At 36.5% G+C, this 26,434-nt stretch overlaps 5 protein-coding genes across 5 annotated transcripts; 2 read left to right on the plus strand and 3 right to left on the minus strand.

Annotated features, from left to right (window-relative positions):
• Window positions 1-212: 212 nt before the first annotated feature.
• LOC145463259 (amyloid protein-binding protein 2-like) lies at window positions 213-11,189 on the minus strand. Its single transcript, XM_081446994.1, has 17 exons — window positions 10,935-11,189; window positions 10,708-10,796; window positions 9,365-9,528; window positions 8,901-9,021; window positions 7,991-8,162; window positions 7,689-7,745; window positions 6,888-6,920; window positions 6,612-6,679; window positions 6,356-6,461; window positions 5,588-5,712; window positions 4,625-4,710; window positions 3,909-4,014; window positions 3,479-3,563; window positions 3,075-3,134; window positions 2,868-2,973; window positions 2,347-2,424; window positions 213-2,077 (listed from the first exon to the last, which is right to left on the minus strand). The coding sequence occupies exons 1-17, from the start codon at window positions 11,094-11,096 to the stop codon at window positions 1,923-1,925; spliced, it is 1,773 nt and encodes a 590-aa protein (XP_081303120.1). The 5' UTR covers window positions 11,097-11,189; the 3' UTR covers window positions 213-1,922.
• A 17-nt stretch (window positions 11,190-11,206) lies between these two features.
• LOC145463269 (meiotic nuclear division protein 1 homolog) lies at window positions 11,207-14,448 on the plus strand. The gene is made up of 5 exons (XM_081447006.1): window positions 11,207-11,381; window positions 13,080-13,137; window positions 13,250-13,365; window positions 13,515-13,622; window positions 14,050-14,448. Exons 1-5 carry the CDS (start codon window positions 11,256-11,258, stop codon window positions 14,314-14,316), a joined length of 675 nt encoding a protein of 224 aa, XP_081303132.1. The 5' UTR covers window positions 11,207-11,255; the 3' UTR covers window positions 14,317-14,448.
• An 857-nt stretch (window positions 14,449-15,305) lies between these two features.
• LOC145463265 (pseudouridylate synthase RPUSD4, mitochondrial-like) lies at window positions 15,306-21,542 on the minus strand. Its single transcript, XM_081447001.1, has 7 exons — window positions 21,425-21,542; window positions 20,651-20,695; window positions 20,058-20,157; window positions 19,560-19,589; window positions 19,065-19,254; window positions 18,590-18,784; window positions 15,306-15,867 (listed from the first exon to the last, which is right to left on the minus strand). Exons 1-7 carry the CDS (start codon window positions 21,513-21,515, stop codon window positions 15,547-15,549), a joined length of 972 nt encoding a protein of 323 aa, XP_081303127.1. The 5' UTR covers window positions 21,516-21,542; the 3' UTR covers window positions 15,306-15,546.
• A 51-nt stretch (window positions 21,543-21,593) lies between these two features.
• On the plus strand, window positions 21,594-24,482 carry LOC145463272 (uncharacterized). The gene is made up of 2 exons (XM_081447010.1): window positions 21,594-21,870; window positions 23,575-24,482. Exons 1-2 carry the CDS (start codon window positions 21,594-21,596, stop codon window positions 23,718-23,720), a joined length of 423 nt encoding a protein of 140 aa, XP_081303136.1. The 3' UTR covers window positions 23,721-24,482.
• On the minus strand, window positions 24,317-26,358 carry LOC145463267 (N-acetylglucosaminyl-phosphatidylinositol de-N-acetylase-like). The gene is made up of 6 exons (XM_081447003.1): window positions 26,118-26,358; window positions 25,786-25,885; window positions 25,471-25,561; window positions 24,966-25,147; window positions 24,509-24,551; window positions 24,317-24,418 (listed from the first exon to the last, which is right to left on the minus strand). Exons 1-6 carry the CDS (start codon window positions 26,356-26,358, stop codon window positions 24,317-24,319), a joined length of 759 nt encoding a protein of 252 aa, XP_081303129.1.
• Between the last annotated feature and the right edge of the window lie 76 nt (window positions 26,359-26,434).

Below are 26,434 nucleotides of genomic sequence, written 5' to 3' on the forward strand. Positions count from 1 at the left end.
TATATTCAGTTTCCTGCTGTGTTTCTTCAGATATTTATCTGTGTTTTTGAATAAGTTGCATGCAGCTTTGTCCTGACAAGGGAACCTGCAGAAATCTCGCTTAAGATTAAATCTATAATACATTAATACAATACTATCGTTGGTCACACGAGACCAAATCGTGAGACAAACAATGGTACTTTATTAGCATTTAACGTCACCACCTTAATCTATTTTTGCGTGTTGTAGCCATCATTCATTACTTCTTTCTCTTTAAACAGGTGTGGATGGAGTGACATGGTTTAAACAGTCAGTGGTTTTTAGTAAAACTAGAATTCCTTTTTTTTCTTGGACAGTATTTCGATATCCTTACTTACTTATCTTTATTACGCTTATGTTACATTATACATTGAAATTTGGTTACTTTACAGATACCTACATTAATTTACATACATCTAATTTACACCCACCACTCTCTTAACGACGAGTAAAAAAAAAAAAAACATTTTCCCTTCCGATTAATATACATTACCAAATAACTATATACACAACATGATAACTGTGCTAAAAAGACTTGCGAATTACTTTACATGTCAAAGTTCAGTAAACCCCCATTTACTTGTACAATGTATCTTGTCTATCTCCGCCTAGCCTCAATAAAGATATGGTGTCATGGTGTCAGAGGTGTGAAAGGCGGACTGTCAAAGTGCATATTCATTGACAAGTAACGTGCTCAGACGTGCTGTAAAGGTAAGGTCCTTGATGACTGGCGGCAATTATTCCAACTACAGAGCTCCTCATATCTTCTGCCGCTGAAGGATTACCTCAACAGGTATGTAGCTAAATCAGTACGCGTCTCACAATCATAGGGCAGTGATGGTATGCGGGCTCACTAGGGCCACGAACTGTCAAATAGGAGTTCTCAGTACAGGTTCAACATTTACGAAGTTTAGTAAGCATTAGCTAGGGCCTGAGCGCTCAAAACCATAAATAACCTTTTAAAAAAGGGAAAAAGATGGGGAAAGCGTCCGTACAACTCGAGTACAGACACAGCCAAGTCACTCCACTGGAGAGTCTGTTTGTTAGAAAGGCAAGATCATCAATTTCGGACTTACGATCGCAGATTAATCGTAATTAAGCAAACATCGACGTTTAACAGAGACACAAACGCAAAAGGCTTGCACTGATTTTCATCACAGTCCGAGAAGTGACAACTGAGTCAGCGCCACAAAGGTCATGAGCAGTTGGTGCGCTAGCTGCCAGCAGCCTGGACTCTAACAAGGAAAGATCCGAGATGTTCAGGAGTAACTAAACCTTGCAAACACTTTTTCATGAACAGTAACCAATGTTATAAAATTAAACGAGCTGTCAAAAACATTTAAAAACATTTTTTCAGATGGACAGAATTTTTTCAAACTGAAGAAAACCTAAAAAACGCAAGGTTGAGAAAACCAAAGAAGTAAAAACAAACCGAAAATAAACAAAGCTGGTTACTACTGACGAAGATTAATGCATATTACCAATAAACACGGAAACATTGACCATTTTTTTCAGGATGCGCTGTTCGTAATGTAGCTCCTTCAAGATTTATGTTAATTATGTTTTCAAAGCCCTTATTTTTAGCTGGAGAGGGACCCTTAGAAACTCGTCAAAAGTAGTTATTGATACAATGTACTTTTTTGTATCTACATGTACATAAAATTTGTCATAAGCTGCAATAATTCTGCATGAGCAACAAATAATTTTTGTCTTGCCTCCAGGCCGGTTTTTTCACTGGGTGCAATAAGCACGGCATCCTGCACTGACGTATGTGCCACACAGCATCTTGTGACAAGCTTGTTTGTCAGTACATTGCTATGATAAATTCTCTTGTAATATCCTATTTAAGATTCTTTGTTGACATTCTCTTGGGTTGCCCAATGATATAATAAATCAGTTGATTGTTAATCTGGCTGACTGAGAAAGTGCTGTATAAACTGTCCTGTAGGCCATGGATCAGGCGTTTTATCATGCGCTGATTCTGTCTTGCTTGCATTCTCACGTAAATCTTTCCAGTCCATGAGCGTTTGATGGTATCTTTCCATACAGTCAAAATTACCTTTCATGAAAAAAAATAGCATTTGAATTGTGAGTAAAATGTCGAGCTGTCACTGACGACACAAGATATTGACTTGTGAAAAAGTTCCCGAGTTCCCCCAACAGGAGTCGAACCTCTGACCTTGCACACACTGGTCAGAAGGTCAGACGTTACCTCCCATTATTTCTTTCTACGAAATTAGAATTGTGTATCTAGTTTGTTGAGATTAGTTCTTAAAAAGATAAATTTTGTTTGTTTGCTTTTTTTTATAACCAGTAGTTACAATGCACCTTGAGAATCATACAGGTTGATAAGTCCTCTGTAGTCGTACTCAAGACCACTGTACCCATCACCAAACAGTTTGCGTCCTGTTAAGAAACATATTAATTACGCTTATTAACATTACGTTATTACTTATTCACCAGGTTAGCCTATCTCAAAAGAAACAATAAATAGAAACTTATCAGAAGCCCAATAAATCCATGGAAAGTCCATGATCAAAATTTTGTCACATAACAGAAGACTATTATGGCCTCTGCAAGGATAAAACACGTAAAATGTGTTGCGGAGCATCATGTTTCTAACTACTGTACGTATTCAAATCCAGATTTCAGAGTTCGTAAATTCCTCCTGGAATCCCTGTCTCGTCATTTTACAGTATGCACTGCTTAGTTTGACTGTATCGTCTTCTGTTACATGCAGGCTATAAATAAAAACCAAGAACCGTGACAAGTTGTATCAGAGATTCCTATAATAAACAGTCTGTGTCAGACTGATGAGGTATTCTATGGTCGGCTGCCAGGAAGCTCACCTATCGCAATAGACCTTAGGTAGAGCTGTTCAGCCTTTTCATATTCTTCCATGTCGTAGTTGTACAGTGATGCCAGATGACCTAGCGACAATGCCACTTCATAGTCCTAAAATTAGACAGGAAAATGTGTGTTTGCAAAAGGTTATCAACCCGTCAAGATGTACAACCAATACAGAACATGATCTATTCTGACGTAATTTATATTACCTCACTTCCAAGTATTCTTTCTTTGATTTCAATTGCTTTCTTGTGCATGGTCTCGGCTTCCTGAAGTAAGAAAATAATTACAAACAACATCTGTTACCTGTAGACTCTGCATGTCAAGTGTCAACCGCACGTGCCTTGTAACTGACTCCTTAGTAAACTCTTTCAACATTTGAACAATTCACAATTGTTGCCTGAACCTGTAAAATGTTAGCATGTATATACTGGTTATCAGCTCTGGTTATCCGCCATGGACTAACATCCCATCCAGGTAAAGAATGGAACAATATTCCTGGTCCCTTCAACCGCGGAATGTTGGTTTAACCACCAGCAGTGTGGCCACTTGTTCCAGAACATACAGTCTATACAGAGTCGACTCATTAAAATCTTTGGTTCTTTTCAGTTACCTCATATCTTCTCATGGATTGATAAAGCCGACCTAAATTTCCATAGTGTTTAGCTGTTTGGACATTATTTTCTCCAAATGACTTCCTGCGTAAAAACAACAACAACAAAAAAAACACAATTGGCATGATAGGGAGGCTGGCAAGAGGCACATTTGACGTATTCAATACACAGAATAATTAAATGCAAGAAGATGACAATGTTAAACTGTTGACACAAAAAAACATCTAAAAATATTGTAGAATAAACGACGGGATGGTTGCAAGGCCTATCGGTTAATTACACAAAACACAAGTCACACATAGTCACAAAATTGGAAATGAAAAATAGCCAGGAGTAATTAATAAGAACTGCACTACTTTTGCTTCGCACTTTACTATTAAAAGAATCTGGCTTAACAATTTCAAAGTTATGTTTAATAACTTTTATTACCTTGCCAAATCAAGTGAAGCCAAATGAAGCTCTTGTGCTTCTTTTAAAATTTCCTCTTCTTTTTGTCTGATTGGGGTGTCTATAGCTATTTCTTCTAGAATTAGTGCTGAAAGAAATGAACGAACAATATTTGTTTTAATTACTTCAACATCCTTTTCACTGTCGAAGTTTACTATAACATTTGTATGGTCTACACTCACCACCGAGCACTGCTCTCAACTAATGAGTGAGTGAGGTGAACATGTGTGGCTACAAATACTTTGTTTTACCTTATTATAGGAAATTAACACTCGTGTTAATTAACGTATTTGAAATTAACGCGACTTAAATTAACGCGAATTGAAGGTAAATTTGCTTCCCAATAAAGGAAATTAACGCGAGAGAGGGGGCAAAATTTCAAAATGAGGGAAATTAACGCGTCTGCTACACCAAAGAAAAAAAAACAGAATTTGTTGAGAACAGGAACCAATTTATTTTAACACTGTAAAGCTGACAGCAAATACGAACAAAATTCAGTTGAAGTACAGTAAACAATTTACTAATGTGAAAGATTGATGTGAAATGTAAAGTGTAATTTTTGAAATTCGCGTTAATTTCATGAAGCGTTAATTTCCTATGATAAGGTACAATTAAAAGGAGCATATTCAATTAAGAAGGCAACAATCCAAAGAAACCAAACATTTGACAGTTGACTTAGTGATGGCCAGTAAACTTACCTTTAACTCTTTTTGATGATGCAAGCAGAAGATGATCGTCTGGGAACAGTTTGGTTATGATACTGATGGCCCTCTCAGCATGGTATCTGCACAAATACATTAACTTATTATATGGCTAGCTCCGTGAGCGGGCAAGATGAATCAAATCCTGCGCTGTAATTGGCTACCTGAGTGGGCAAGATGGAGCTATCTTGCCCGCTCGGGACTACCCGCCGTGTCCCGCAAGAAAAATTTCCGCGAAAGCCATATAATAAATCCTTTATTGACCAAGCTTGTTCGGTCAAGATGGCTGGATACTGGCCTCGTTCTTTGTTTGCGAGTTTATGGACCTCGACTCCGTCTCGGTCCATAAACACGCAAAAAAAGAACTTGGACAATATCCAGCCATCTTGACCTCACACTTGGTCAATAACCCATACATACATCACAATTATATTGATTACTTGCTTGCAATAAAATGCTGTTAGTTTACTACTTTTAGTTCTCCTCCTTCTGTGGTCACCAATACATGATAATTACAGTTAATGTTGATTGTTGTGAGATTACTTCACCTGTGACATTCTGAGAATGCTGAGAATGAAACAACAGCTACATGTAGCTAATCTATGTGTTTACAGCATTTCAGTGTGATATGGTTGTATTTCAAAGTGTTACATAATGTCAAACAGACCAGGTTTCACTATTTTAGGGGATTCTTTCAAACAGAAGTTCATCTTAGAATCAAAATGAAACCTTCAGAAATTTTGGTTGTGAAAAAGAGAAATAGATTACATTCTAGAACCCACAGAGGTGTGCACATAGTCACAAGAGGGCAGGATACAAAAAAATGACATGAATAGGGTACAGTAATAATGTTGGAAGAAAATGGAGAAGCTATCTACATGTTTACGCTTACAACACAGTGTTTGGTTGGCATGAAATATGGAGGAAAACAAAGAAACAACCATGGTAAAAGTATGATACCTGGCTTCATCAAAGTTTCCTGTACTGTACTCATGCACATACAGAGCATAACCAAGATCTTCATGAGCTGTTGCCACATGTAAATTGTTGAATCCAAAGACATAAAACCTAGTACGAAAAGCTTCCTAAAACCAGAAATGATAAATTTGCCAGTGAAGAGGGTGGTAAAGACTTATTTTGTAATCTTTTCCATGAAATTATCAAAACTGTCAGTGGTATCTGTTCATACATGAACCATGTAACTACACAACAGCTCGATGATTAAGGCCTTGGGGGCACTCCCAAATAGAAAGGACAGGGGGTGCTTGTCGGAAATTTTGAAAAGAACCCCTACGAGGGACCAAGCTCCTGTTTTGTGGGCGTGGTTTGAAAAATTTTTCACCCCTAAGAGATACCAATTCTAAAACAACCCTTTATAGCCGTACACTAAAAAGGTACCAGAGAAGCTCCAGCTGCGGGGCTTTTGAGGCTGAATACCCTAAGAAATACCAAAACTGCCTTTTTAACCCCTGAAAGGTACAAGCACCCCTACCCTTTATATATGGGAGTCCCCCCTCCTGGGGATTAAGGATTGTCAAAAATGTTGGTTGTAAGAATTTAGTATTGCATCAGGATCGACATTCATTGATGAATTTTTTTATTCTTGTCAACTGCTTTCTAGACAATTTCAGTAGTGAATATCTTAAGGAAAGAATTGGATGTTGATGATCCCTTGGAATTATTGAGGAGGTAAGGGATTGTTTAGCAATTCTCAAGTTGGATACTTACTTTGTACACCTTTACAGATAGATTAATAGCATCAACATTGAGTAGATAATAACCATAATCAATTAAAGTGTCAGCATATTTTGGGTGATCACATCCAAAGTGCTGCCTGCAAAAGGAAGCAAGTTGTTCTTTGATCAGCAAATTATGTACCAATCCAGCAGAAAATAAAACTGCAACTATGCACAGTAAGCTTAATAATAAGTGAGAAGCAGAGCAACTTGTTTAAATCAATCATTTTCAGAAACATCTCTCTTACTTGGCTAAAAACATGGCCTGTTTTATTAAAAGTTCTGCTTTCTTGAATTTTCTTTTCACTACACAAGCCTGCGAAAAAAAAAAAAAAAGAAAAAAAACAGCTTGCAACTTGAACTGAATGCATCCACTACAAATGGAAGCCAATAAATAAACAAATGAAACTGTAAAAATATTCATAACTTAGATATATGTAACTTATACTCACTTACAAATACAAGGCCAACTTTCATGAAGCACAAAAAAGTGTTCACTAAAAAAACAATAATGGTGTTTTTACCTTGGATGCATTCCTTAGGATATCAACAACTGCCTGAAACAATGAAGTTCACATCAGTTATACCTTGCCAAATACAACACAGGCATTAATTTTGGGTTATTTCTTGATTACCTCTGACTTTCAAACGTACAACAGAACCTGGAAGAAGCCTTACATGGATCTTTGAAGATCTCCAATGACCTGTTGAAGATCCTTTATAGATCCTTGATACACATGATTGTAATGATGAAGATCTAACATAGACCGCATTTGAGGAATTGCAAATAAAATCTTTTGCAGAAATCTTGCAAGTTTCCTGAAGATCACTGTATGACTGTTGCAGCAACCAAACAAATTCTTCGCAAGAATTCATAAGATCTTTGAAAATCTTTTGGTTATAGAAAAAGATTCTAAAGGATGGTCAAGAATGCATGTAAAATTCTTATTAAATTGTGTCATATATTTCAAACCTCTCATCAGAGCAAACTTAAAAATTAGGTCTACTCAACGTAAACTTAGAGCTTGGTTGCATGATGACTCAATGGTTCCACAATTTAAGCTTGCATGTGTTTCACTTAGGTCACTATTGATAACAATTGGTGTGTAGCATGTTGGGCTACAGACATAGTAAATCCATGACACAGGCAGATTGACAGACAGACAGACAGACACCTTTATTTGAATACTTTCAGTATCACGTTTGCAAAATCTACCATGCATCATTTTAAGTTTTTCTGCTGGTTGTATAAAATTATGTGGTAGACATCACAAAATTAAAAGGTACATGTGGATCTGGAATTATGGATTACTTGAAGAACTTACTTTCATTGGTAACCCAGGCCCAATTTTCTGCAATGCCTTCATACTGCACTTGTAGCCCTGTAAATATATAAGGCCACAAAAATATAAAGACACAAAAATGATTGTATATGTTCAAAGACTAGTAAACAAAGGCTTATTTCATCCAAACAATGCCATTGCAACAATTTTTCTTGTGAGCCCAGGTTTTCTATCTCTAAAAGCAAATTATCACCTATCTGCAAGACATTACAAATCGTCTACTAATTCAGTATATTTTTTGAATGCCAAGAGAGTAATAAACTGCAAGGTATCTTTCTAATCACCTCTTCGTAATCACTGAGTGCAAACAGTAATCCACATTTCTCTCCATAGAGGACTGCCATACTGATGTCTAGCTCTGTTTTGCTGGTCATTTTACTAGCAATGTCCATCGTTTCTCTAAAAGTATCTTTAGCAGCATCAAATTTGCAATTTGCTGTTCTAAGATGAAGTAACCTACAGAGCAAAGAAAAAATCACAATTTAATAACATCACCAAGAATCTGTAACTGAACATTATGAATTTTCTAGAATTGCTGGTACCCAGTCACTGACTGTCATCATCAAATTGAGCTGCCTAACATATATGCATAAGACTGTTTGATCAATATTTTCCATGTTCTTGAAGTTACTTTTTAATAATAATAATAATAATAATAATAATAATAATAAAGTTTTTTAAGCGCATTTAAAAAACTCAATGCGCTTACATTACTATAAAAAATAAATTTGTTAAATCCTATAAAATATTTCTAATAACAGTAATAAACAAAATAAATGAAACTAGAAATGGTTTCCTTTGATCAGATTTTGTACAGTTTCTGAATATAAAATTATAAAACATCTTTTTCTTTCTTTTCCCAATAGATTCAGATTATATTTACATGTATAAATGGATGATTTTTTTTTTCTTCCTGGGTTTCAAATCACATCCTATTCAGTGATCACAAACTCTGCCGACTAATGCTAACAGTAATTGTCATAACTGCTGCTTGTAACACTGGAAAAAACTTCAAGACTGACAAAAAAAAAAAACCCGACAAAACTTCAGAGATCCAGACAAAAAAAAAAAAAAAAAATTTAAAGACTCCTTCCATACTGTCCAAACTTTGTTATTATCATCAAAAAAATTACAAGTCTTTGTTTAACTCGATAAAACAAATGTTCATAACTGAGAATTGGCAGTCTGTGGTACCTTGTAAGAAATTTGGTTGCTATTCTACAGCCATCTTGTTCTCTTGTGTTACAAAGTTTGTAACTGGTGGCCAGTATTTTTTCACCATTTTCATACCAACCAGCCTCTGACAAAAAGCCACCTGAAATATAAAAGATCAGGGTCACCACTATTCACTGTCACTGATCTATCCTAGAGAGACAATTGACTTGTTCATTCTTGTTCTGCAACAAAACAAGATTTTGCATGATTAGGAAGTCAAGGCCTCGTTGAGATGCTCAGTGACTTAATAGCATGGAATGTACTTCAAGTAGAAATTATGGCTTTTTTTATGGTAAACCAGCCATAAGATAAATAAGAGAATCAGGCACAAAGGGGAAATATATCCATGTTAAGCACAAAATCAGTTCTAAGCTGAAAACTGTATTTACTATAAACTTTTTTCTACATGTCACATACTACATGTCTTGACTGTATACTCATACCCAGTGACATCCCTGTTTTCAAGAGCTTCTGAATGGCTTGGCGATCTGGCTTTTCCTCTACATGTGATGCTTTTTCACATCTCTTGATAAATTCAGTAGTAAGGATCTCTGATAGATCAAATCCTTCTTCTCGAAGTCCTTGGAAGACTGCATAGAGTTTAACCCTACAAATGAGTAGTAAGGAAATCTCTAAATAAAGATCTTACACTATAATATAAATGAATAAAATGAGGTTAACACATTGTAAGATTTTTAATTTCTTTCTATCTTAATCTTGATCAGGAACAACTAATTTCAAGTCAAGCAAACAAGATTGATTTGGCTTTTACTGTAAAATATAGCATCAAAATGTGAACAACACTACAAAATTAATGTTATCTGAGAGAAGTAATAAGAAATTCTGATGATAAGATACTAAAAAATATCCTGTTCCCCTTCCTCTGGCCTATTCAATTCTGGACCCAAGAACAAAAGTGACAAAATTGTGCAGAGAATTAATGGTGTCCCAGAATCAATATAATTGATCAGAGCAACATTGTTAATGGAAATACAGAAGGGGAGGGGAGGGTAAAAATGAACAGTCCTGTGCTACTGTTGTTGTTCATGCTGTATTAGTAATACAAAAAAATCCCCAATAAGTAACAATTCTGAAGTGTAGTACTGTAAATGGAAGAGGGATGGGTGGATAAAAACTGACATAGGCATAACATATTTCCTCCAATTTTCAGGCATTATTTGCTATGTTCCTACAAAGAGAATAACTCTCAAAGATAATGACGACATGTTCTATTTCCTCCAGATACTCATCTAAGCATTTATTAAATTTTTGATATATGTGAAGTAGAATCAGTGAGAACATGTTGCTTGTAATTGCATGGAAGAATAAATACAGCCAACTGATTCTTTTTTTACAGAAAAAAATATCAAGAATTCATGATATCCATTTACAGGTATGCTCATTTTATAAAAGTCTAAAAACTGCGACCAAATTACAACATACGACGTCACTAGGAAACTGAAAGGCAAAACGGGAATGAAAGTTACACAATAACCGTTTTTTTTTCAGTTCCACTTTGGGTTTACTATATTGGGCTGTGAATGATAATTTTAGCTTCAGACACAACGCCTTGTACGTGTGACATTTTATGGAGTGTTTTGAACCGTTTCGGAAGTTTTATAAGTATACCACACTCTGGGAAGATGTCATCTAAGTCAATCATTTAGCAATGTTCTTTTCGTGATGAGGTTCCTTTAACAAACTGTTCGTTTATCTTACGTGACACAAATGGAATGAAATTTAAATGGAGAAATTACCGTACCAACACAGGAAATAATCTTTTTACCTCGTATCCCCTGCTTTTAAAGCTTTTGAAACCACATCCAGGTCACTCAGCTCTGCTACCAATACTTCTGTCTTACCAGTGTCGAAAAGCTACATAAAAGAAAGCCGCAAAATGCATAAACGCAAAACAAGTTTTGTAAACATCAACGGTGTCCAACGTACGTTTCCCCAAAACAACATGCTACTAAATCATGAACAGAGGCTAACAGAAAACAAAGATATACTTACAGTTCTATATATATCACACTGAACAGCATTTGGGAGAGAGCGGAACTCTGACTTAAACACATCACAATTCCTGACGGTGGTAAAAGCTGCCAAATCATACAGGCTTTCTACCCTACAATCCGCCGCCATGTTTACATCCGCCTCGTCCAGAGTGCTTCCCATGAGAACTTGCTGGTGTAGCGGAAATAAGAGCGTTACACGAGGAAACCAAAAAACTTCCGGCCTAGAGACTGGCGCCAAAATTAAATTTGTCCGCCATTGTTGAAAGAATTTTACTCCCACAAGCATGGTCTGTGAGAAAAAAAACATTGCTGAAGGCATATGCCTGCTTCTTTGATATTTAGTATCATTTTCTTACTAGCGTTATTTGATCTTTTTCAGTCAAAGAAGCGTGGGCTGAGTTTGGAAGAGAAGAGGACGCGCCTTTTGGAACTGTTCTTTGAGAAAGTAAGGACCAGAATAAGGCTCCCGTAGTGTATAAGCGTATGGTTAACAAAATTAAATTAAGTTTAAGTCTTCCAACTCAACATCGACAGAGAAATTCACCTCACTTTCCATGGGACATATTTCCTACAGTGACAAGAGTTCGGTAACATAAGTTTACTTCACGCTTTTAATATAAACTTTAACTAAGTTAACGCAAGCTTAATTAAATTGCCACTATAATGAAATTCGCATCTTTCCTATGTAAGCCATTTTTAAAAAATGAACACGTAGTCTGCACGAGAAGAAAAATGCTTTTTACTATTTCCAGATATCTCTTTTTGTTCCAGAGAGACAGTCTAGAGATATTCAACTTTTAAAATATGCAAATTAGCCCAGTGATGACGTCATAAACTCAAGCAAAGTTTGAACTATGATGAAAAAAGATATCTCAGCCAATTTGCATCAGGATTGTTTGATTTGTTGCAGTAAGATTCTACTAGATGTTCTCCAGAATATGTGTTACTGAGGTAACATACTGGGTTCCAGACCTCCTTGATGTTAAAGGCTTTTCTGTCCACCTTTTACATTCCATTTTGATATTTGCCAGTGTTGCCTCATCTGCATGATCCAGCAAGCATAAAAATATGTTCGGCCAAGTTCATAGCATTTTTTAATTTTTTCATGCTAAAAATCAGAGACTGGAAAAGTGTGAGTTGCCATGGGAACAAAATTTTATAGCAGAAGGTGTGTTGCCTGTAGAACTATTAGCCAACCACGTTTCAAAGGTCTCTGTTGGAAACTGACCGAGACAGCTCTATTTTTATGCTGGATGTAGTATTGGGTTGAGTGTGACATCATCAGTTCACTCATTTATATATGTTACACATTTTTTCTAGTGGAGATATTTGCAAACAGTAAACATTGGTCTTAATGTGTCATGAAATTCTATGTGATACATGTTAAAAGTTTCAGGGGTAAAAATTTGGCCAAAGTAGCACATTAAATTATAAAATTTTGTAACAGTCATTCCATACGTATGACTGTCATTAGTCTATGAAAGATTGTTGATATGAAAGAAATTATATGTTAAACAAGTATGGGGCTATATGGGTTACTTCTTTTCAGCTAATTAATTATTATTATGTTCTTTTCTTGTCACCCATCAACATGTAATACTCTCCTCATGGACATGACACCCACATGGTACTTTGCCTTACAAACATCCTCTCTGCCCCTGGTGTGTGTGCATATCATTTGTGCATAAATTATCTGCCATTCTACCAGGCGTCATCAATAATTAAGAAATAGAAAACATGTACCATGTTTCTATTGAGTTATAGAAACACGAGTGGAAGTTTGGGAGAATGAGAAATGCTGTGGGAACACGAGCCGCAGGCCAGTGTTTCCACAGCTTTTTCGAGTTCTCCCAAACTTTCACGAGTGTTTCTATAACTCGATAGAACCACAGAGAACATGTTTTCTAGTTCTTTTAGAAAACACCACGATGAAAAAAAGAAAAACAGCTTGTTTACTTTGATGATCAAAATGTAAATTCTCTTTGCTCGTGCCATCATTAAGTCAACAGCTTGTGCTAGTTGTATGTTTCCATTGAGTTATGGAAACATGATTTTTAACCGATCAGCGCACGAATTATCTTGGGGCTGTTTTCTAATGATTTCTAATGTTTGATGCTAATCTGGATACTTTGAATTTCAACAGAAAGAGTTCTTTCTACTCAAGGAGCTTGAAAAAATTGCTCCCAAGGAAAAAGGAATCAGTAAGACAAAGTGACGACTGTGTGCATTTTTTTGTGTTATCCCATTTTTCCATTTTTATGGCATTAGGGCTGCTGCTGCTGATGATGACTGATTTCTCTCCTATTTAAATAGCATCCATGTCTGTTAAAGAAGTCTTACAAAGCTTGGTTGATGACAATCTTGTGGATACTGATAAAATTGGTACTTCAATTTATTTCTGGGCTTACCCAAGCAAGGCATTCCATACAGTAAGTAAACTATGGAGCAAACTACCTTAGACTACCTTACAGTCTTATGCAAGGCAATCGAAAGTGAGAAATGCAAAATACATGTAGGAAAAGCCTCGTCTGTCTGGACTGTACTGAATTCAATGGCACTGTATTAATTTTCTTCTCAGAGACAACAGAAACTACAGCAACTCACTGAGCAAATACGTGAATGTGAAAAGAAAATCGCCTCCACCACAAAACTTCTGAAACAAGCCAATAGTGGCAGAGAGCAGTCTGTGAGTATTAGTATAGTTTATCGTGAATTTCTGAGGATAAATAAGAAAGAGTGAACAAACCTGTCTAGGGCTTAAACCAAGACTGCTTGATCTGGGTTCCTAAGCAATTTCTAGCCATTTGCTCTACCATGCCTCTACACTACTGCATTTCATTTTTTAAAAGGTTTAGATTTTGGAAAGCTTGGTTAAATTATGAACCTAACAGTTGTTACTTATGGCACATTGAATGACCTTTATACATTGATATTTAACAGGGGTGTTACTGCCCCAGTTAATATAAACTTTTTCTCTGTGGCAATAACCTTTACACATAGTTTCCATCAAATATCTTTCAAGACCTGCAAAATGAACTAAAATACAACTCTTCCCAAAAAAGGCCAGGGCTTTAGGTACCACAATTCAGTTAACAAATTTGATGGTAAAACAGGGTGACAGAGATGCCATTCTTCAAGAGCTATTGCAGAAGGAAAAGCTGTGTAAAGAACAGGAACAAGAGCTTGAGAGATATAGAGAATGTGACCCAGAAGTGCTGGAAAACATGCAAAAGGAAACAATGATGGCAAAAGAAGGTGCAAATCGCTGGACTGACAACGTTTTTACCATCAAGTCCTGGTGTGTCAGGAAGTTTGGATTGGAAGAGAAAATGATTGACAAGAATTTTGGAATTCCAGAAGACTTTGATTATGTGGAATAGATTGAGATACAGCTAGCTAACAATGTAAATAGAGTTGCTATAAAGATACATCTTTTTGTTTTTGGTGTTCTCTTCGAAGCCAATTTTACCTGTTTGGAAACACCCTGAAATAAAGCATGTGATGAAAGCTGTACTTGAGAATGATTTTATATCTTGATGGGAACATAGAGCTAGCAGGAACTGTTGACATAATGATAGCACGAGGAAAGAAACTTTACATTTTGATAATCAAAATTAATGAGATTTTCTTTCCTTTTTCTTGCAGTGTTTCTGAAAAGAGATAAAATCATTTTCTCCATCTTTCTATTTAAACAGAAACACTCATCAACTGAGTGCATCTGCAACAGCAACTGATCCTAATACTCTAGAAATCAAAACATTAAAGACACTTGTGCCAAATATTTGAATTGGATTCAGGAGTCAGTTCTTGATGTCATTTTATCTATACTGTAGGTTTCTCCAAATTACACACTGCAAGTGATATTATCAACCCAGGAGCCAGAATAATTAAGCCACTTGATGTTTGCACAATTTATAAAACACTGCACCTGAAAGGACCCCAGTCATTTTCGATGTCATCAAAATTATTGATATTACATGGTGAAGTGAATTTTATTGCTTTACTGTAAATTGTGTCCCTGAGAGTATGTTTAATTATCTTTTATACTAGTTTCACAGTGATTTCCTTTGTTTTGATGCTCTGAATAAAATATATAATAACCAAACTCTTGTATGTAAACAGTTTGCTCATCCTTGTTACTTTTTTTTTTTGCATCAGGCTTTTTGTCACTTCCATATTAAATAAAAATTTTTGGAAGAAAATAGTCAATATTTTTGTATTTTAGTTTGCAACTTTTTACCACAAAATGTAACTGGTCTAGATGGGAAAATCTAGACCATGTTCAATATTGATTCCAGCCAATCAGATTTGTGGATTCGGTAGTTCCCAGTCCCTGAGAGACACAGCCATATGATAATATACTCAATGAAGATTTCAAAAATCTGAGTGTTATTTAAGAATTGTGAACCCTAATCATACATTGCCAAAAAAATATAGGAAGAACTAAAATAAGAGTGACATAAGAAGTTCCTTGAAATATGCGTTTTTATCAGACAACCTGTTTGAAGATTTTGTCCAGAGTTATGATAAAAATTTTACCTTTTTACAAACTTGGTTACACGTACCCTCATTCTACCAAACACTTAACTATTAACATTACACTAGTTTATTTATGTTCTAACATTTTTTCCTGTTGATTTTTCCAACTGTTTCAGTCTGTAATACTGTATCAGATCCTTGGAATGTGTCATGTTCTTTCTCTTCGGATGAAGGTTTAACTTTTGAAGAGTCTCTTCAAAATATTCAGGCAGAGGTGCCTTAATTATAATATCTTTTCCACGATACAACTTTGGTAAAGTTAACTGCCGTGCATGTAGATGGAGAGGAATGAGCGCTCTTTGCCATGGTCTGATTTTTCCTTTTGCTTTGGGATCTGTTTTGTCCTTTACACCTTTAATCTGAAGAAGCTGAAGTAAACGTAGCGGTAACACCTTTGAAAAAAATACATGTATGTTAATATAAGACAGTTAAGTGATGGAACAAAGCAGCTTCCCTTTATATTTTAATTACAGTATTTACTCTGACTTTTTTCCATTACACATGAAGGCTCAAAAGCTTCTAATGTGGTGGATTGTATTGGAAACCTCTTATCACGTGGCCTGGGGCCAAGCATGGTTCATGTTTCACTTGCGTTTTATAATTTTTTAATAGACTATGTTCGTATTCCTGAGGCCAGTGTACACTGGCCTCAGGTTATTAGAAATGAAGATTTGTGGGAAAGAACTGAACAAGAGCAAATCAACATCCAGACTAGAAGGTGCAAGTGGGGTTGGATGGGGCACACCTTAAGAAAACCGATCAGCAATATTACCAGGCATGCACTGAGGTGGAACCCCCTGGGAGAGAGAAATCAAGGTTGTCCTAGAAACAGCTGGAGGAGAACTGTGGACAATGAGGCGTCACAGGCAGGCTACACTTGGCAAGAGATCACAAAGTTGGCCGAAAACCGAAGGAGATGGCAGGCAGTTTCCATGGACCTATGTTCCACAGGGAGTGAAGGGGAATAAGCTATATTTGTATGCTTGGTATTGGAGTAAAACTGGCTTGTAACTGAGGTTAATGTGGGGAGTCTTTTCATATGCAAATGACATTAATCTCTTTTTAATGATATTCCCCCGCATGAGCCTCTTTTGCAAGCTAGTTCCAGTCCAATACAGAGAATATGAATATGGGCCATTGTTTTTGGTTTTTGTCTCATCAGTATGCAGACCTGTGCTAAAAATTGAGCTAGCTCCAGGACTAGACTTTGAATCATGTAACTGTTAATGTTAACTTACCAATTAAAGTTATTAAATTTTTGACCTCTTAGAAATGGTGCACTCGTCTAGTGCTTTTGGACATTTCCGCCTCCGTACTGTCAACTGTTCTTTCAATAAGTGGTGCATAATATCATTATGTTTGGATTAAAGTTAAAAATAAATTTCAATCTTACCAATTTTCTGCTCTTCATGCAGTGTGAAATGTTATTCAAGAGTTTGCACTGGGTACTGGATATTCACTTTGCATAACAGAAACTTGTCTAGACTTGCAAAATCCTTACATCATTCATGGTCATGTGATGTGCTGACCTTGCAACACAATCATTGAAAGTGAAGAATGATCATCGCAGTTAATTTTCCAATTTAAGCAACTGGAAAGAAGAAGCCTCAAGAGTATTCAAGCCCTGATTTTTTTCAGGCTTCTTCTTTCCAGTTGCTTAAATTGGAAAATTAACTGCGATGATCATTCTTCACTTTCATCTATAACCGCAGTTCATATATGAAATATTTCATATAAACTTTACATCATTTCACTCCTCACGGGAAGACATGAACTCAATTAATTGACCTCGCTCCCAATGTGTGGCTTCATAGCTCAGTTGGTAGAGCATCACACCGGTATTGCGGAGGTCACGGGTTCGAATCCCGTTGAAGCCCTGATTTTTTTCAGGCTTCTTCTTTCCAGTTGCTTAAATTGGAAAATTAACTGCGATGATCATTCTTCACTTTCATCTATAACCGCAGTTCATATATGAAATATTTCGTATAAACTTTACATCATTTCACTCCTCACGGGAAGACATGAACTCAATTAATTGACGTCGCTCCCAATGTGTGGCTTCATAGCTCAGTTGGTAGAGCATCACACCGGTATCGCGGAGGTCACGGGTTCGAATCCTGTTGAAGCCCTGATTTTTTTCAGGCTTCTTCTTTCCAGTTGCTTAAATTGGAAAATTAACTGCGATGATCATTCTTCACTTTCATCTATAACCGCAGTTCATATATGAAATATTTCGTATAAACTTTACATCATTTCACTCCTCACGGGAAGACATGAACTCAATTAATTGACGTCGCTCCCAATGTGTGGCTTCATAGCTCAGTTGGTAGAGCATCACACCGGTATCGCGGAGGTCACGGGTTCGAATCCCGTTGAAGCCCTGATTTTTTTCAGGCTTCTTCTTTCCAGTTGCTTAAATTGGAAAATTAACTGCGATGATCATTCTTCACTTTCATCTATAACCGCAGTTCATATATGAAATATTTCATATAAACTTTACATCATTTCACTCCTCACGGGAAGACATGAACTCAATTAATTGACCTCACTCCCAATGTGTGGCTTCATAGCTCAGTTGGTAGAGCATCGCACCGGTATCACGGAGGTCACGGGTTCGAATCCCGTTGAAGCCCTGATTTTTTTCAGGCTTCTTCTTTCCAGTTGCTTAAATTGGAAAATTAACTGCGATGATCATTCTTCACTTTCATCTATAACCGCAGTTCATATATGAAATATTTCATATAAACTTTACATCATTTCACTCCTCACGGGAAGACATGAACTCAATTAATTGACCTCGCTCCCAATGTGTGGCTTCATAGCTCAGTTGGTAGAGCATCGCACCGGTATCGCGAAGGTCACGGGTTCGAATCCCGTTGAAGCCCTGATTTTTTTTTTTCAGGCTTCTTCTTTCCAGTTGCTTAAATTGGAAAATTAACTGCGATGATCATTCTTCACTTTCATCTATAACCGCAGTTCATATATGAAATATTTCATATAAACTTTACATCAACACAATCATTATTACAATGACCCATCCAGGAAATCCCCTTGCTGGCCATGCGCTAGATCAGATCATGCTTATTTTGAAATATCTGAAATGTGTAAACCCACCTGAGGCTGCCGCACATCAGAAGAGAACTTGTGATCACCCAGTATTGGGCATTTCAGTCCTTCTGCTGTATGTACTCTGATTTGTTGCTTTAATCCTGTGATTGGCTCTAGTTGTAAAAGAGCACATGTGCTCTGATTTATGTCCAAAATTTTAAATTTTGTTTTTGCAGTTTTGAAGCCAGCAGTACTTAACAACTAAATAAAAAAAGAAAATTTTAGGTCAGTTGAATGCTAAGAGATTTGAATTAAAATTGTGAAATTGACAACTTTAAGAGTCCTGTATAGTTAAATATTAAGTTATATCCTTGGTAGATGTTTTATTCAATTTAAGTTCTAGCTTTGGAACTTTTATAAATATGTGTCCTATAAACCTTTCTCCACTCTGGAAAAAATGATCATGGTCATTATCTCCATTAGTATTTTGGTACAAATAAATGTTGTGGTGGTCCATTTAAATTATCAATAATTCCCATACTTCTGAAGACTTTGAGCTCAGATCTGGTCTGGTAACAATGCGATATCCTCCAAGAAGTTTGGCCTCGCCAATGGGAATATTGATTTCTCCTTCTTCAAATGTTGGTATTCCAACAGTTATAGCCCAGTAATGTTTACTAATTGTTCTGTTGGAGAACATTTCGGCTACCTTGCTGGCTGCGCTTGCCGACCTAAAAATTTAAATATTGTCAAATATGAAAATTTGATTTGTTACCATTAATATCCATCAATAAAAGGGTTTATTAAGCAAAGCAGTAGCAAATATTCATCTGTATAAAGCTAAGTTGTGGTCAATGTTGTCATTGTCCTGTTTGTTGAGACAATATTTTTAAGTACATGTGATTAATATCATCTTTCTTTACAATAGCTTGACAAAACAGTGAGAAACTTGGAGCTATTGGGAAACCACTGAAAGTAGTAAAATAAAATTATGATGATTACTGAAATTAGTTTATTATTATTTGACTGTGAGTACCTTGTGAATAACAGAATTCCACTGCAGTCCCTGTAAGTAAATAATTTTCCAATTAGTTAATAGTATTACTACCAATATTTAATTTTTCTGTTACCCAAAAAAATTGTTAAACTGTTGAAAAGAAGCCTTGGAGAATGCCCAAATGTTATTTCATGGGCAAAGCTCAGAATGTTTTTCACCCATGAGAGATACCAGATATAAATGGAAGTAGTTCTTCTAAAGCAGTAGTTCTGAAAAGAACCAATGTTGGCATCCGATGTTTCTAGGCAAACTGAGCTGAAGCCATCTTGAAAGCAAAAAGAAGAGTATTTGTCAGATGACTGTGTTTTAAGTCTGGTCCATTGAAACTAAATTATTGGTCAGTTTAGCCATGATGGTACTGGTTTTAAGTGTGGTATCAAGAACTGTCCTTTTGCAAAGTAATTTAGCAAGTGCTCCTTAACAATAACTCAGAATTATCCAGAAGGGAATAGGCCAATGCATAACAAAAGCACATACTTATCAATTCGATGTGCAAGCTCTGGTCTTTGTTTCAATTTTTTGATTTCTGTAAACTCATCAAGCATGTCCATTATACAAATCTTTACACCAGGACCCGCTTCAAAATAACACATAAACAAAAAAAAGCTTTTTAATAAATGGTTGTTCAAAATATGTGTTTCTATATTAGGAATGTGCACACCGAGCACACTACTGGATGGAGTGAAGATCATTTATCACCTGACAAACAGTAATATTTATACATATTTATACTGTCTTGTAAGATTAAAATCCTCACTTTTTTTTTAACTCTTGATTTTTCAAACCTCATATTTATTCAAAACATTTTTTCAGGCACTTGGCAAACACATTAGGAGTGGTTTAATCTCAATTTTCGTCAAACCTTCCAATTTTCTGAACCAATTTCTGCTTCCTCTAAGTGGTTAGAAGATTTATTATTCTGCTGTATTTAGTTCTCCACCTTGGAATTAAAGCAATCAGTCCTCTCAGAAACCACAATCAGAGAACACTCTTTTGTAGAAATGTTCATAAATGACCACCATTTATATTTCATTTTAATAACCTTAAACTCTTCAGTGTCATCCACTTACAGTGAACTGGCACCCCATATGGTTTATTTACTGCAATAATGTCATCTGTAGAAAAAAAGAAAACTGTTAAACAAAGCTCAAAATAAAATCCTGGTGGTCTTAATTTTAAATGCTGGACAACCAGACCTGGAAATTTGGTTTCTCTGATGAATCATAGTTTATAGAGGGGAATGGTTATGAAGCCCAACAAACATCAAAGGAGCAAACAAAGATGCCAAGATTTATGTTGGAAGGTCCATGACCGTGCACAGTCTTTTGTTTTGCGCTCATACACTATGCATGAATTACGTAACCAACACGTTTTTATTGGTTAGTTCCTCAGTATGGAGTAAACAACTATTGTGTTTGCACATGGTCAAGGCCAAAAAAGAGAACAAAAACATACAATAAAGAACTTTGTCAGGTCCCGCAACCATTCCACTCTAACTATGGATGAATTATTAAACATTTACCCATTGTCTCCTAAGGGTTCTGGAATGGTTTATTCCAGACAATGTCTTCATCAAAGCTCCCCCCACCCCCCCACCCCACAGCTTTGGAAATTCTAAAGTACTCAACCCCCCAACCTCTTGCCTTCGAAATTCGAAATACAACGCTCATATACAGAATTTACAACCAAAAGAGATATCAGGAAGTATATAAAATCGAAGTAGTTATTACCTATGATTAATAATGTACTCAATTTTAATGTAAACACGTGCCTGTCAGTCTCTGAACGATCAGTCACCATTAAACGTGACCAATGCCTGACATACCTCTGCACGCCATACTTACTGTTCATAAAAATTACACTGTCGGCTAAGAATTGTGCATCTATGATAGTTCTTCCCAGAGCAAATCTCGCAGTTTTGGCAGCAAGCGCCATCTTGGATCGTCCCCTAACACACTACACTATGAGATACATGAAGTACGCAACAATTAGAGTATACATAGAATCGAATACATGACGCATGCGGTCTTAGGTACCAAGCTCCTTACCGCGCACACGTGTGTTAAAATGGCGAAGAGTATTCGGTCGAAAAGGAAGCGAAAACTTCGGGCTGAAAGGAGAGAAAAATTAAAGCCAAAGGTGAAGGCGAAATTGGAGGAGATACTTGGAATAAGCGACAAGGAAATGATTGTGGAGACAGAGGGTCTCGAGTTAGATAAAAACGAAGAAAAAGCACAAGAAGAAATACACAAAAACCAAGAAGACAAAACGGTCGACGCAGATGCTATGGGTAAGAGATTGTTTAATGTCGTGAAGGAGATAGTGACAGTAACTCCATGTGAAGTATGGGCTCAAGGGGAGTCCAGCAAACCCTCCCCTCCACATCACCCTCCCCTCTGACTATAGGCCGTCTTTCTGCCTTCTGCGGAAGACCTCTGTCTATAGGTGTCTGGTCTGTACTAGTTCATGGTGTGTTTGGGTCTCCAAGACTCAACTGAACCTCAGTTTTGTCTCATAATTGCTAAGCAACTTTTTTTTACGATAACTGCAGAAATTCTTGCGCACTCATTGGCTAATTTTTTTTGTCAATAAGCGGACAGACACATGAATTTATAATTTATGCGATGCATCAACGAGCAAGAGCGGACAATTTGACAATTTGTTATCGTAAAAAACAAATTGATGTCAGTTTTTAATGCGTCTGTCCTGTTATTGACAATGAATTTCATCATAACATTGTCAAAGTAGTCTACGGATCCACTTGGCTATCACCTTGTGGATCCACAGCTACTTTGACAATGTTTTGACGAAATTCATGATCAATAACAGGACAGATGCATGAAAAACTGACGTCAATTTGTCAAATTGCACCATAAGAGCAGTTGTTTTGGAGTCTTCTCAGGTGCATGCTCTATTTCTTAAGTATTGTAGAGTTCCGATAGAAGCGACCCTTGTTACTTTCAGAATTAGCAGCCTCTAGGGGTCGCTACTTTCGAGGGTCGTTACTTCCCGGGCTCGTTACTTTCGGGGAACAAAAATCATTTACAAATAGAGTAGTAGCAGGGACAGTGAAATAAATATCAATGGTTTACAGGACTACCGCATGGGTAAATCAGCGGATATAGAGGAGATTGAGTTCTTCACTGACACAGAGGGAGAAAGCTAAACTGCTTTGATTGTACTGCATGACGCACGGCTGTGTGTTAGTGTGTACCCCGTACCAGTATCTCAGTGTCATTTAATTGGAAGAAACATGTCCTTGTTAATCGACAAAAACTATATAGAGTTTTCAATTTCAAATTGAAGCAACACTCCTGTTGTTAATACGAAATAGACCATTTTACAGTTGTCTGCTGAGTGACCTGGCCTTTGGATGGCAGCGAGGCTGGAGTTGACCTTGTTTTGATACAGACCTCACTGCTTTTGTCATGTAAATGCACCTAGTTAGCATCAGAACAACTTGTTTTACACAACAAAAGCAGTGAGGTCTGTATCAAAACAAGGTCAACTCCAGCCTCGCTGCCATCCAAAGGTCAGGTCACTGAGTAGACAACTGTAAAATGGTCTATTATACTGGTTTAGTTCTTACATCGCTACATCAGTGAACAGATGTCAAGGATGAATGGTGGCATAAAGCTTCCCATTGTGGTAAATTAAAGTGCTTTTTTTATCGTGAACAATTTGTGACACTGCACGAACATATTATTGTACATTAAAATTTTGACTACTGATAGACAAATTAGGTATACGGTATACAATTTAAAAAACTTGGTCTTGCTACTTTCGGGATTTATTAGCGGCCACAAAAAATTGACGTTAATTTCGGGGGGTCGCTACTTTCGGGGGGGGGGGTAGTTACTATCAGAACTTTACGGTATTAGAAAGTCATTACAAGTGCTTCAAGGATGATTTTCCATGACACTTTTTCTTCAACTGTGCAAGGTTGTTGTAGACATTTCTAATTTTAACTTCCCTGGTGTTTCTACATCAACAGAAGGCACAGAGGATGTTGTAATGAAATCTGAAGATGGAACACAGAAGAAGCCTGGAAAAAAGGCTCTCAAGAGAATAAATAAGAAAAAGAATTTGAAGAGGCTCATGAAGAAGAAAAGAAAAAATCAAAAGATATTTAAGTGGTGATTTTAGTAGAACCTGTGCATGGCATACTATTTATTGCCAGGCATTGTTTGTGCTAACTGAATTTCCCATGGAAAATACTGGAATTCTGTTCCATTACTTTGTGGTAAATTTCCTTCCCAGAGATGCTATGTTAAGCTTTTGAGTGATCCTGTTATCCAGGGCAAAGATAAGTTTATAGATTATAACATTACTTTTAACTTCTTCATGGATCACTTGTATCATAGCAAAGTGACTGCTAAACACATTATAGTGGCATTTATTTAATCTACGCTCATAAAAGTTAAAACAGTATCTTTTGCTTAGAGTGACAGTTCAAACACAATGAAATGTTATGGGACATGGTAAGGAAGATGCTGTTGACACCATGTTGAATAATAAGGTCATTATCCTTTAGTGTACATTTTATTCTGATATGTAAAGGCAATAATGTTATATCCTGGTTGATTACATGTTGTTTAATGGTCATTGCCATATCAATGTTGAAAATAGACAAAAGTGAAGTTGTTGACTATTGGAAAACAGCTTTCAAACTATGAGCTGCAAGTGACCAAAGTATTAAATTAGTGCAGAATTTCTTCTGTTGATTATAGCCTTCTTCACTTTAGTTCTTGGAGTGTGTTGATCATCATAAACCTGGAAAATAGGATGTACAGCCTCCTAAACCACAGCAATTGACTTCTGTGAGCATACATGGCCTTCTGTTGACACAATGTCCAACATTCATAAGTCAGTATATACCGGTATATTAAACAAATTATTTGACATTTACTTTGGACAATTCAGTGTACCTGTGCTAAAATAATATCCTGTGGGCTTGAGAGAAACATCTGCCTAATTAGTGGGGAGAGAGAGGAATTGACCTCAAAATTAGTTTTCTACATAAACAATGATCACTTATTCTCTTGCTTGAGCAATTTTTATTGATTTTATAGCACTATAAAACAATAATGATGTCATAAAACTTTTGCCAGGGTTCTGATAAACAGGATCTCATTGATTGCGATTTGCTAGGTTGCTAAGATGTGCCTTCTTTTTGGTGTAAGACCTCCCAATTTACATTAATATCGGTCAGCATTTTGTTATTGACTACATGAAACTCACGGGAAAAGCTGTGAAAAAATGTAAGAACCACTCGCATCATCATCAGAATTTCATTTTCCTTCCTGCATGGGAAAGAGGGCTAGAAAAGGAGATGTCTGCACAGAAGCCAGGAATTACATACATTCCTTTCTGAGTAGTACTTACTGAGAGTAGACACTGAATGGGAGATCCAAAAGTGAAATGTATTTCCTCAATATGCTAATGCTGCTGAGAACATAAACTGTAACATCTTCAAGGAGTCCATTATCTTTCAATCTCTTCACTGCTTTGTAGATGGCAATATGGTTTGAATGACCTGACACCCCATAAGAGTCAAAAGTTATGACCTGTAGAATGAAAGTCAAAACCAGTCATAGGGTAAAGTTAAGAAAACAGTGAGAAACCGTACTACTTCTCATGGGCTTTGTTGGCAAGAACACTTTCAGAGTAAAGAATGGAAAGATTGGGAAGAGGAAATTGTTTCCCTTAGAACCCTCTGAAGAGAGATGACTTGTTTACTACACCAAAAAATGTATAATGTGATGTACTTTTTCAACAGAACAGTTTTTGAATCAAAATACTTTGACCAATTGCAGTGATTTCAGTGTAAGGCTGCGTCCCTTCCACCCACCCCCTCACCCACTTTCCTGTACATACCACTTCATCTTACCACTTGAAATTGATTGTGCTTGATGTGATCAGCAATTATCTGGCTGGCAATCTTGGTATCCCAGTCAACATTGGGGTCATCAGGAAGAGAACTGGAACCCAACATAGAATAACATTTCTTTTAGAAAATGGTGAAAGCAAAGCAAAATATTATTATTTACAGACAGATCAGCAAACTTTCACTGACAAAGAGTGCTTGTAAAACCACTTCCTGTATACACCTATAAGAATGCACAAATAGATATAACTCAACAGAAACATGGGAAATGTAACTCCTCAAACAACATACAAATCGAACTTCCATGCATTAACTCACTGATGATCTTTTACAGTCACATGACTGGATGGAATTCCCAGAATCCTGCAGCTTGAAAACAATTCCTGCTTTCGTATATTTCCTTGTTGGTAATAATTACCTACAAGTAAATAAAAATGACATAGATATGCACAATATACACAAAATCTGGCTCACTTGTTGAGCTTTGACCAAGGTCCCTGGGAGATAAATGGAATGGAAAAAAATCTAGATACCCTGGGTTGTGTGGTGGGGGAGAGATGTGTGGTGTTACACGTGAATGATATGGTCACACAAGAAAACCCAAGAAGATAAACCTCAGTTTTAACTCTAATAATTATATGCAGGCACACCTGTAGAGAGACACAGTACATGTGCTGTGCAGAACCGTGGCAAATTCAAAATGGAGGGCGAGAAAAACATGCACTCGTCATCTGGATGAGCAGTGATGACAAGGACTGTTTTGTTATTAAATTCATATTTCTTGACTTTTTGGAGTCTTAACTGTCTATAGTAAAAAAGTGTTAGAAGACTTGACAAAATGACAACAAATAAAGGGAAAAATAAAATCCAACACAAATCACGAGGAAACATCGGTGTGCGTGGTTACTAAGTAAAAATTGCGTGGATGCTAAGGGACAAGTTCTTCTTTTGATGTAGCCAAAGCAAT

The sequence above is a fragment of the Orbicella franksi genome, chromosome 12 (assembly GCF_964199315.1).
Source record: "Orbicella franksi chromosome 12, jaOrbFran1.1, whole genome shotgun sequence".
In the NCBI taxonomy this organism is placed as follows: Eukaryota; Metazoa; Cnidaria; class Anthozoa; order Scleractinia; family Merulinidae; genus Orbicella; species Orbicella franksi.